General features: G+C 34.4%; 1 protein-coding gene across 1 annotated transcript in view; it reads left to right on the forward strand.

The window, feature by feature from the left end:
- LOC136031941 (protein LSM14 homolog B-B-like) overlaps positions 1-13,347 on the forward strand; it is a 37,572-nt gene that overhangs the window by 9,898 nt on the left and 14,327 nt on the right. Inside the window, exons 2-5 of the mRNA XM_065711943.1 lie at positions 2,294-2,469; positions 5,801-5,984; positions 7,443-7,614; positions 9,464-9,782. Coding sequence (XP_065568015.1) covers positions 2,294-2,469; positions 5,801-5,984; positions 7,443-7,614; positions 9,464-9,782 — 851 coding nt within the window. The remainder of the gene's footprint in view (positions 1-2,293; positions 2,470-5,800; positions 5,985-7,442; positions 7,615-9,463; positions 9,783-13,347) is intronic.

The raw sequence follows: 13,347 nt of genomic DNA on the forward strand, positions 1-13,347 counted from the left end.
CGGTCTCCAATTCTCAATTTACTTTTTAGGGCCATCTTTATGAAGTGGTATCACCTTTGTATCTTATTTGGCTGATCAGGGAAAATGCCCTTTTCAAGTGACAGGTTTATAATGAAAAGCAGACACGGTAAAATATAATGGATGATTGCCTCAAACGCTCGAAGAGATAAGCCGTCCACTTCCGCAGAATTTGGTTTCAGAGATTTTATTATTTTAAGCAGCTCATCTCTTGTACACAGATCGAAGTCTAATTCAAGACTCTCATCTCTATTATCACATATAATGTATTCTTAAACCTATTGGCATCTATTCTTTACACTATTTTGCACTTTAATACCAATATTAGAGAAAAAATTACCAAACGTATTTGCAGTTCCTACTTATCATTATGGGCGAACCCTTCAAGTTGCACTTCATTCCCTCCAGTTTCAGCATTCCCACCGGTCTCTTCATTTATCAGTTTCCAAGTTTCTTTCATATTTCCTTTACTATTCGAAAACTTTCTATCATTTTATTCGACCATAGCTTTGTCACGTGATTTGTTCGCTAAATTGAGCTTTTTTTTTAACAATACATACGAACCATCACTTTTATCATCTAGATATCATTGATAAAGCTCAGTCCTTAGCTTTATTTCTTCTAGTACTTCATTCGTTATCCATGGCTTACGGAGTTCCTGTTTCTTCACTTTCATTTCCTTAATAGGACACGCACTATCATAAATGGTTAGAATAACAGACGTTAGCTTATCAAGTGCTCTCGCAAAGGATTCTTCTTCGGAAAACACTGGAGTCCAATCGATAACATTAACCTCCTCCACAAACTTTTGAAGACTTTCTTTTTTCATTAACCTTGATTTTATTTTATTTTTCTTTGGTCTGTGCACCTGACACTTCGTAACGCTCCCCAATGGAAGATGGCCAGAACCAGGAATTTCCACAACATCAGCATAACAAAGCTTCAAATCAGCAGAATGAACAAAAATATTATCAATTAGGGTTGCACTCTGTCCGATGGGTACACTCACAAGAGGGTGTAGGTCATTATAATAAATCAAGCAGGTTAAAATTAAAATCACCCATAACAATATGATAAGCTCCAGACGTTTCCCTCCCACAAAATCCTTCAAGTCAGTACTGGGCATCTCAAACACCATATTAATTATATTTTTTCCCCATCAAATTCAATTTCAATTGAAAAAACTTCAACCTTACCTTCAATCCATATGCTAATAACATCCCTTTCATTATAATTCAACCCATTCTTTACAAGGAATCATACAACACCAAGACCCATCACCACTCGGTCCTTAACACGAAAATCACAACCTGGAAATGAATGCAGTGAGAGAGACTGGTTTAAACCAGAAAATGTTCCACATAATCCTATAATATCAAAAGAGAAAGAAAATTGCTCAATTAATTTCAAAATATCCAGGTAGCTTGTAGCCACGTGGACATTCCAAGAACATAGTCGCAGACTCTTTTCATTTATATCACGACTGTACAGCAACCGAATGTAATCACTCTCCCTCATAGAATTTAGCTCAACAATCTGTATATCATCATCACCGAAAATACCTCTTGATAAATAATCCTGAAGATTAAATTGGTCTTGATCAGACATTATCGTTTTTACTAAAAAGAACAAGAAATAACACTTGAAAAAAAGAGAAAAAAGAAAAATGAAGAAAAAACATAAATATTAAAAAAACTCTATAATAGGTCATCAATTGACCAGATACGCCTGATTGGAGAAGTCTCAGTTTCGTGCAAAAAGACACGGTCTTCATCAGACCACACACTGCGATTTCCAAACTTATCTCTTGAACGGCTCACAAGATCGTGCTTACGTTTCGTAAGGTTTATAGCTACAAATAAACCTGAGCCACTAAGCTGCTTCTTCGCTTTAAACACATGGTAAGCAATTTCTTTTGATCGAAACTGGACGAGACCAGGGGCTGGTCTTTGAGCATTATTTGATCTGATTCTAAATCGTTGAAAACTAACTATATCTGAATCCTTAATATTGGTTAGACCCATCTTGACTAACACCAGCCTATTGATTATCTTGGAAATCTTCCTGATCTTGGTCTTACTCGAGCCTGAGGAGGCTCACTTGCTCCGTGCTAGAGACGTCAATGATATTAAACGGAATAAAAGAAATGGCAGTAGAGAGAGTTTTACAAAAGCGCCACGTTAGTTGAATATTACTAAAACATTAGCTGTTTTACTAAAATGGAATTTGAATACACGATTTTTTTTTGTTTTTCTATTATTTTTTTTTATTACAGTTCGTTCTTTTGGGACAGAAGATAGAGTTCCTGAAAAACCCGTTGCTCCCCGAGAAGAAATATTCGATTATATTGTCTTCCGAGCTGTGGATATTAAGGACATTAAGCTCTGTGAACCACCAAAGGAGCCAAGAATGATGCCAGGTGGACTTGCCATGGATCCAGCTATTGTTCAGGTAACAAGAATTTACTAAAACTTGATGTTTTTAACGGGTGTATATGCCGAAATTAATTCTTGGGGACAGTATTCGTCATTAGTTTGTCATTATTGTAAAAAATATATACATTATAAGCTATTGCGGTAAAAGGTGAGAAAAAAAGATGACAGTATCGCACCTAACAACTGCAAGTCACGCCTTTCGAATTTCAAAGAAAGCCATTTTGTACTTTCAAAAATGTGTTTAAAGTGGTGTCATCGAAGATTACTGGCTGTATAGATATTATTATTCATTTTTTTAAGTAAAAAAAAGTTTAGCTCACTATTTGTCAGCCGTTTGTGTAAATCATCATACATTATTTACATTCGTGCTCTTGCAAACCGCTCCTTTCTTGGAGGTTATACATGAAAAATAAAATTGAAAGAAGCGAGAAACTGGGAAATTCTATGGGAAATCTAGGAGACTGGGATATTTTCTGCGAGTTTCCACAAATCCTGAGCGCTGGTTTAAAATTGAAGAGAGGAATAAATAGAGGATGGTCCTATATAATCCTTCCCCCTTGTTTCTACTTTAAATACATTACAGCTTGAATTCTGTTCAACATGCTTAATTCTGATGTCGTTTCTAAGCTAAAATAATTCCTTCTAATAAAATGAAAATAATAAGAACGGTTCCTAAAAATATACCTCCCCAAAGTCGTGTCAGACAATCCATTTTTCTAGTCAAACTTAGTGTTTTTGGTGGGGGTCCCCTGTGAGAAGGAGCTGGGTTTTGTCTCTATCTGACTTTGGGACGTTGATAACTCTGGAAGTATTTTTGAAAACTACCGCTAAATTATTTTTTTGGGCATACATTTTTAATTTGGTACAAATTTCTGGGATTTTTTTTAGAAACTTTTGCCCGTGAAGGATATTAAGTTTTACAATCTTTTCAGCGATTACATTTTTCTGAAAGGAATAGGTTAAATATTCCCAAAAGAAGGCCCCTGACAGTCTGATTGGTATTCAACATATGCTTCTAAGCAGATACTATTGATACTATCCACAGGGAAACCAGCAGCGTGGAAATCTACTTACGGTAGATAATTAATAATAAAGCTTCTTCGCATGCAGGCCAATGGTGTGCGTAGGGCAAGTACCGGTCTCCTGATTTTCTGCCTTCGGCCGGGAGTGCACTACATGGTTGCGGGCAAATCATCCGATGTTTCCCGTGTTTTTCACAAAAATTCCTCTTCGCACCTATTGAGAGTTGTGTTGACTCTGGTTGAGCTTACAGAGTCACATCATTGACCCGTTCCAAACCCAATAACCAACGTCACCAGTACTCGAGCCCCTCCTACGGCGTATAGTCGGAATTAAAACGAGAGTATCTATAATCGTGAGGGTTTTCTATAAATACAAGTATTAAAACACCCCGAAGAGAAAATTTAGCCACCTTCTTCCACTGGGGGTGTTAACAAAGATTTCGGTCATACAAAATAAGATGTTAAAGAAAAACTGCACAGTTCATCCTCACTACCGTAATTTTACCCTCAATGGATTTCAGCCATGAATCGATCTTCAATATAGATCTAAGAAAATACGGTTCTAATGCACAAGAGTACTTTTACATGGCCCTTCTGAAACGCAAGTTATATAATGACTGAATATAAATATGTATGTGACCGGTCAGCAAAAATAATCCGCCAACAGAATCATGTTTAAATTTTTAAGCAAGTAAAGGTGATAGGAGTACTTTTGCTTCTCCTTCTTGAAGCAAATGTCAATGGAGACACTTTTGCATAATCTCAACACTGGAAGGAAATTCTGAACCTTGTCGCAGGTGGCTGCAGCTTTGATTAAACTCTGGGTCACGTACTACCATGCAGAGATCAGTCCCGCTGCGCCAACATATGACTCCATAAAACCATATTATTTCTCTACAATTGCCACGTAAAAATTTACTAGTAAGCCTGACATAGAGGCTTCCAGAGGAAGACCTTTGACTTGTTGGTAAAAAAAGCACCAGCAGTAAATCTACATAAATAAAAAGGTTTCACAGTCTAACCAAAACCATCAAAGCATCTATGTTAGCCTCTTATTGTTGACTCTTCAATATAATGGCAATTTTCTTCCAATAAATCTAATCAGTTTTCTTAGATCAATTGGCAACTTTCTGGTCAATCGTTTAATGTTCATATCGATAAGAAACTATTTCAACATTTTGGCTACGGTGTTTTTAACATAAATAGTTTCGTAATTTTTTTTTTCGGGGACCAAGGGAATCTTAAAATTACTGAGACAGAGTAAAGGGATTCAAAACGACAAATAAACATTACCATAGATTAAAGTAAGGGCTTTTGTCTAGGTTGCAATTGGTATTAGAGGGATATTTTTCTCATTTATTTTTGGTGGGCTATAGATTTTTGGACGAGAGCTGTCATGAGGGGAAATCTTGTTATTCTGTTTTGGTTGATCTCACCCCTTCACTTGATAACTTTTTATTCTCTTAAAATATTCTCAACAACCTGACCAGTATTATCATACACTTTCTTTGGGTAAGTTTTTCCCTCACTTAAAAGTACATATGTTTTACAATCATAAACGGAATTGTTCTTGACCACTTTTAAAATCACTTTTATTGGCCGTAGTAATGATTATTGATGAATTCCGATGAAGTTGATTCAGTGTTATTTTGCTGTTTGACGTTATAGCTTTAATTCATTGGGATATTGAAACCTTTCCTGACCTTGTGATGTATATTAACAAAATAAGTTCTTATTGTACTTTTTTTTGTTATAATTGTTGTCTGTGGAGAGAAGTTTCTAAAAATGTGATCAATTCCGCAACAGGAATTTGTTTGTGCCGAAAAAGAAGAAAATATTCGATTTTTTAAAGCATAGTTTTCTATCATTAAATTAATTGTTTTCCCGGAAACATAGACAATGACGCTCACAATAGATTATTTAGGTACATATTAGGATTATTCTTTTGAGACTCAAGTTCCCGAACAAGCCTTTACTCAGACAAACAATAACAATTAAGAATGTTACCTCTCTTCATCCAATCAATCTGAGAAAATCACCCGAAACCAGGTCTGTGAAAAAAAGTTTCTAGACATTCTCTTTTTGAAGGAATAAACACATCTCCTATGCTTCTGGATAATACATAAACTCAGAAATAATTTTTCTTTTTTAGAGTGCTCAAAACTTTAGTGGATCATATTCATTCTGGCGAATACCCATCTAAATTAGGGAAGCAAAAATTAATTAGTGTCTTAATTAATTAAATTCATGCTAATTTCATGATATTTTACTTATTCTTTCATGATGAATAAAATAGATTACACTTTCAACACGCGTTTATTGCAGTACGCTATGCCTGATTCAAGCAATGCTTCTGGTCGTGGAGAAAATTCCGGGAGTATTGTTCATGGCATAGACATATCGAGCATACCGTCACCTATTAGGAGACCGCAGTCGGCTGCAAGAAGCTATTCGTCAATGAGTACTGAAACAGGTGATGGTGGTGCAACAAGCCAACTAAAGATGGGAGGTAAGGAACCGTTTACCACTGTTTCTTTCCGAAAAATAGTAATGCGTGTGGGATATATTAGAATTAAGATAATAATAGAATTAAAATCGCTGCGCAGTCATCTTTAGCAACTAGAGCTTGGCGCTGTTAAATGTGAATTTGTGTTTTTCTTTTACATGTTCAAAGATAAAATATGCCCAACCTTTTTATCCAGTTTATTTAACTTGACAACAAATTATTTTAACTGAATCAAAAGTAATTCTCATTCAGACTGAATCAAAGTTTTTGTAACATTGAGTATAATTACTAAAAAAGTTACTATTACAAGCTCAATGACCATGGAATAGGGATATCAGATTTGTAATGAAAAGTAAATCGGAAAATTAAGGATAAAAATAAAAATAAAAGAAACATAGGGACAAAGCAGAGCCTGGCCCTCGCAGTAATTCAAGGTACTATGAACCATAGGCTAAGGGCTTGAGTAACGTACAAATCTGCAATTATCTGCAATTAGAGATTATGAAAACATTCGATATGCATAGGTTACAGAAACACATCAATTTTTAAAGGTATAGTTATATGCACAAACAAAAGTAGTTCTGAGAGAGATAATAAATAATTATACTTACAATGGATAGACTTTAATCCGAATTTCAGTGGTGTTGAAGGGAGGGGTGGGGTGAAAGATATAATGCATTATGCTAGTGTGGTTACAGTGAAGCTGTGAAAATACAGGAAGAGAAAATACATTTTCTTAGATTTAAAGGAAAAGACAGTAAAAAGGGATAGGGCCTAAAATCTGTTGTCAAAATACCCTTAAAGTCTTCAGGATTAAGGAGAGTTTGTTTAATTTGTTCGCCGAAATTTATGTGATAAGTGAATGTTTGGTACTTTGTGCCGACTTTTGGTATTGCTCAATTCCAAGATTCGTCATCATCATTAATAAGCATCTTTTTCCCCCAATTTAGTATTTTTCAATGTTTTTTCCCTATAAATTTTGCACATAAGTGAGAATTCAAAATTTGAACAAACGTAATCAGTCAAAAACATGTTCAGTCCTTGTAGACGGCTCTTTTTTCTTAGGGAAACTCGGGATATTTGAGTCCAGTTTAGTCATTTTCATTAGGGATTTAGATTATTGATACATACGAAGAAACAAAATAAAGAAGGTTTTGTATTTTAAAGGCTTGTTTGTGTCACAAGCACCCATAGAAGTTGTTATCATGTAAATTTTCCAAGGTTCTAAGAAAAAATAACGTCAATTTTCATTCTAATGGAAATTTCATGAAAATTTTCAAACTTAACCCTGGATAGTTTTTTTATGAATAAAAAAACTAAGCAATAGTGATTCAAGAGTTCTTTCCGACTTTTGTTAGTTAGCTACTGGTTCACTAACTTGACTTAAACTAGTGTTGCCAGTTGAAAGTAAATGTTGTAAAGAATCGAAGCTATTTTTTTTCAACTTTTTTTCTCATGTAGATTTGCTGAATGACTTCGTTCGTTTCGGAAATGCGGCTCCCTCAAGTGCCAAGGCTGAAGAAAAGCCAGGAATGAATACCGAACCAAGTGGAACATTTCCACTTACTAATGATTATCACACTCGGGGCCGGGGAGGCTTCAGAAATAGAGGCAATAGACAATATAATTGGAAGTAAGTGATTTAAATCAAGAGTGATCATTTTATCATTGGCTAAGCCGGCAAGAGAATATGAGTGCCACATTCTTTTATGTGTTGACTTTCTTAAACACATCTACCTTTTTCAAACGTTTAGATTACCTTATTAAAACCTTTTTGGTTACACTTCCCTCCCTTATTGGGAATAATATTTTGGGCATATCCCCAATAAACATTATTGCTGTTGATCTGTTGCTTGCAGCCTTGTTTTAAATCTATCATTATAATCAGAAAAAAAAATCACAGAAGGATAATACTTATTTGAAATTAGTTAAAATTACAATGAATAAGTGGTACTAATCAACCAAAGGCTCCTAGGCCTGTTAAGGAGGGGAAATACATAAAATTCATTTAAGCACTAAGAGTAAAAAGTATAATCTAAATTTATAATTGAGATTATAAAATTTGTAATATCACTGACAAAAAACAGTTAAATAGATTGAATACATTAAATAGACTCCAATCACTCATACACAATAAATGAGAAAAACCTCTGAAAAGCCAAATATTATTTTAACCCTACTCGATCTGAGTCAGGCATCTTACTCCATAAAATATGACGCACCGTTATAAATCTGACCTTATGGAGGGAGTAAAAGGAATTTGAATATAAATAGCGAGAAGACCACACTGCCTTTCCATCATAAATACAAACAACAAGTAGAAACAATAGGGATTGTTTTTCTTAAGACAGTGGAGACTTTACCCTAAATGAATATTTCAACCCTATATCCAAGGGCCGTCCTCAGCAAAACAAATGAAATAATATATAAAAGAAACTCACATTAAAGTACGACTATTAAGACTAAAATCTTTTTAAAAGAGTCCTAGCATCCTTACTTCAGGGAAGTTCAACCATGACTCTTGGTTGACCTGTTGTTTCTACTTGATGTTTGTATGAATTTGAATGTGATTTCTTTGCGAAGATGTCAGTTATTTTGATCAGAGATAAAGGACATCGGAGTACATAGGTCATGGGGGAGGTCACCATGAAACTGAGAAAAAGTAAAACATGCAAACAGAAGAATGTAGTGATTCAAGATGTAATTAAAGTAATGAATCTTGAACGGTTAATTTTCTAAATTAAGTTTTATTTGTTTTTCTCAATTGACCTATTAGTGTCAGAAGATATTAGATTAGTGCCACTTGCATGCTATTAAGCGGGTCTCCCGCAAAATCTGTGAAGATTAAATTTAATCAGAAGGCCTTCGTCCTTCTGCTAGAATAAAGTATCTACACAACAGTCCATGTTTCAGTTAAAGATGGACCACCTGGGCTGGTAGTCGGAAACCTTATTGACGTTATTCTGTATCTTCTTCTCTTTTTCTGCTATCCAAAAATTAAAAAAAAAATCACTATTTTGCGGTCACCTTGAAATTTTGAAAAATGAAGATACTAAGTTTTGGAAGAGGATAGCTGAATTATTTCACATGGAACTGATGGTGGAACTCGAATATGGTCAATGTGCCATTTTTTTTTTTGCACATGCAAGTGATATAAAAAATCTAATAAATAAAAAATTATGAGGATTTCAAAGACTATCCCATCAAAAATTCATCGTATATAGAGATTGATTGTCGGATGAACCTCAGCCGTCAAAACCGAAATAGATCAAATGTAAAAAAAATGGTTGAAATAGCTTCTTTAATAAAATTGTTCTTTATTAAAAAAAAAAAGATATCTAAGACTCAATTTTCGATGCATCAGCTTTGATGAAGCCAAATAAGCTATTTATGCCAAATTTTTAGAAACTATGCATAATGTGTTTTGAAAGTTGATCAAGGTTCGAACAGGAAATAGTTGATACATTGTTATCAATTTTTAGCCGTGGTGGATCAGTTTCTTCTCGTTTGCCAACGAACTACATGCCACCTGCATATATGATGCGTGGTGCATTCATTGGGCCCACCTATTTTAATAACTACCGCCGTCCATCCATGCCATTCCAAAACCAATATGTGAACTGGAATCGAAGACCTTACAATAACTTCCGCTCTAATTGGAATCCCAGCTTTGGATACTTTCAGCGAAGAAGAGGACAGAGCCAAGTCAGAAGATTTGCTACTGAGTATGATTTTGAGAGAGCTAACACAAGGTTCATGAAGATAAAAGTTAAGACAATTATCAGAGATAACAAACAACAGGTGAGTGTTTTGGCTCCGATAATTGAAATTCATGTTTCACCCTCACCCTCCTATTCTGAAAACACTGTATCAACTCTTTTTTTAGGGGGGCGGCAATGGCATTAATTCATGAAAATTTAGGGAGGGGAGGGGGTAAAGGTATTTTCCGTTATTCTTTAGTTTGTTGCCATGACCTGCGTGTTTTTGTTTTACGATTAGCATCATATCCCTTCCTAAGAAATCTAGACCTCATGACCTTGTACATAATTCTGTTATTCCAGGCTCTCCTTATAGAAGTCTTCAGAGTTAATATTTTTCTTTTTTAGAAATAATTTGCTTTTTCGAACCATGGCTATATAAAAGTTAAAGCTTAGCATAAAGGTTGTGAATAGAGGGGCAGAACGCCTGGACATCCCTTCATATATAGAATAGCCTTCAGTATGATATTAGAAACATATAAAAATTAAAGACTTTAAAAGAAAAGTTTAAGTATGTCCAAATGAAAGTAAAAAATGACATTACAGCTTTAGACGAACGCAGATTATCTTATATGTAAAAGGAATTATCACCTTTCTAAACATCAAAAGGTGAAAATTTATTAATTTAAAATTTACCCATAGATATACATACTAGTACGAAAATGAACGACTAAAAAAAGGGGAGAGAACACCCCCCCTCCTAAAAGTATACAATTCTGATTAAAATTACACCATGAAACTTAACCTCTCTGACAACCTGAGAACCAGGGAACAGAGGCTTCAATTTCGTATAGGTCTATACAAAAAAAAAACTTTATATTTTTTTCGGACAGGATGGGGACGGATACGTGTTTACTTGTTTTCTTGTTGTTGTTTTTTTCTGTTCAGATCGGTTCAGATAGTTCTTTATTTATTTTGGGTATAATTAGTATAATATATAATATGAAACAAATAAAATTTTAATACTGATTCCAAAGAGTGAAAATGTGTTAAGTTTAAATTTTCCCATAGATAGTTATAATAGTAAGAAATTGAACAATTAAAAAACGGGAATAGAAACAATCCCCCTAAAAGAATACAATTTTGATGTGTCTGTGAACCACGGAGTTGAGGTTTTAATCTCGTATAGGCCTATAAAAAAAACTTTTATATTATTTCTGGGCAGTTTGGTGACGAATACGTGTTTACTTTTTTGTTTTTGTTTAGGTCTGTGGTCATAGGATATTGGGAGAAAGCACATTTTAGCGAAAATTTGAACTTTTATTGTCCTTATGAATAGCTAAATAGGTTACATTCCAGCAGAGCTCTGATATGTGCAAATACACCGCAAAATAAATAATGTTTAGGTCAAAATACGGCCAAAATTCTTTGGAGTGATACTTCTGTAATTGCTAGTAAGTTTGGAACTGTGGAATAGCTCCTAGTTTCAGCAAATATCTTTCCGTGTGGGGTCGTATTTTCCCTAAAACTATATGTAGTTTATACAAAATTAACCGCTGTTACATAATATTTATTCAGTAGCATTAGTTTGAATACAACGTTGCATAATTGTGGTCCCAGCCATTAAGATGCGACCATTTATGGAGGGGGGTACCGGAAGCTTCAATCTTTAGCATGGATCCGTGTATATATTTTGAGGAAACTAGTTTAACCAAGTTTGCAATTTTGATTCTTCAGGAGGGGGAAGGGGTAACAGTTCCACTCTTATTTGAGATGCTCTCTGACTTTCTTGAACTTCTCTGTATTATAGCCACAAATAATTTAATTATTGAAGTTTGTATTAAGCTTTATTAGTTGCTGATTTAAGGAATATTTTCAAATATATTTTCAAATTTTCAAATATTTTCAAATCCAAAGTATATTTCAAAGTTCAAAATTCTATATCACTAGCTATTGAAAACACAGTTTATAAGCTATTAATATCACTGATGTTGTCGTATCAATCATTGTATCTAGTTATATGCGCCATCTATAAAATTTCCAGTCAGTAAATTAACGTCTCCTTTTTTCCTCGTGTTTTTAAAAGAGTTTAGATTATAAAGGTTATTGGTGTGGCAAATGGTGAAAGAATTTTGAGAGCCACTTACCCTTTTTATTTCTATTTTATGCAGGCTACTTAACGACTATGGTACTCCTAGAGCAAGATTCAATTTCGTCGCCTGGCTTTTGTTTCAGTATTAAACAAACAAAAAAACAAGTTTTTTTTTTTAAAATAAGGAGCGACATTAAAACTTAAAACGAACAGAAATTACTTCGTATATTAAAACGACTGCTCCCTCCTCGACGCCCTGCTCTTTAAGCTAAAGTTTGACTCTTTCTCTCAACTCTACTTTTTAAAACAGTAAAACTTTAGCGTAAAGAGCGGGGCGTTGAGGAGGTATCAGCCGCTTCAATATACGAAGTAATTTCGGTTCGTTTTAAGTTTTAATGTCGCTTCTTACTTTCAGTTAAAAACATTTTTTTTTTTTTGTTTAATTTCGAGAACATTTTTGAATTAATGCATGTTTTGATTTTGGCTCTCCGCAGATGAATAATTAAAACGAAATTTGCATATTTTTTTTTTTGGCTAAATGGGTTTCTCATTGTTTTGACCAAACGATTTTGAGAAAAAAGAATCGGGGGAGGAGTTCTAGTTGCCCTACAATGTTTTAGTTACTTAAAAAGGTAACAGGAACTTTTAATTTTTTACGAACGTTTTTATTAGTAAAAGATATACGTAACTTACGAGTTAGCTTAAGTAACGAACTTCTGTATTCGTATGTTTTTATTACGTATATGAGCGGGTTCACCCCTTGTCAGTACCTCGCTCTTTACACTAAAGCTTAAATTTCATCCCAATTCCTTAAGAATGACCCCTGAACCACAAATTCCGTAGAATAAATACTTGAAATTACTAAAAATTCTTTAGCGTAAAGAGCGAGGTATTAGGAGGAGGTTAAACCCTCATATGTGTAATAATTTCTGTTCGTTTTAAGTTTCAATGCTGCTCCTTACTTTCAGTTGAATTTTTCATATTTATTTTTTTCAATGTTTTTTTTTTATGTAATGCTAGAAAATCATGTGCTCCGTTCATGTAAATTTTCTTTCCCCTTGACATATTCCTCCATTGAAAGTTCCCCCAACATATCCTCATCTTCTAGACCCCTTCCCCCCCAACCAAAAAAATCCCCTAAAAACGTCTGTATACTTCCAATAACCATTTCTGTATGTAAGCACTGGTCAAAGTTTGTAACTTGTAACCCCTCCCACGGGGACTCTGGGGGAGTAAGTCGTTCCCAAAGAAATAGTTATAAGTGTTCGACTATGCCGAATAAAATGGCTGTCTCAGATTTTAATCCGGTGACTTGGGAAAATAATTAGCGTAGGAGGGGACCTAGGTGCACTTCAATTTTTTTGTTCACTAAAAAGGGCACTAGGACCTTTCATTTTTGTTAGAATGAGCCCTCTTGCAACATTCTAGGACCACTGGTTCGATACGATCACCCCTGGAAAAAAACAGACAAAAAAACAAAAAACAAATAAACACGCATTCGTGATCTGACTTCTGGCAAAAAATACAAAATTCAACATTTTTTTAGGTAGGAGCTTGAAATTTCTACAGTAGAGCT

This window comes from Artemia franciscana, chromosome 10 (assembly GCF_032884065.1).
Source record: "Artemia franciscana chromosome 10, ASM3288406v1, whole genome shotgun sequence".
NCBI lineage: Eukaryota > Metazoa > Arthropoda > Branchiopoda > Anostraca > Artemiidae > Artemia > Artemia franciscana.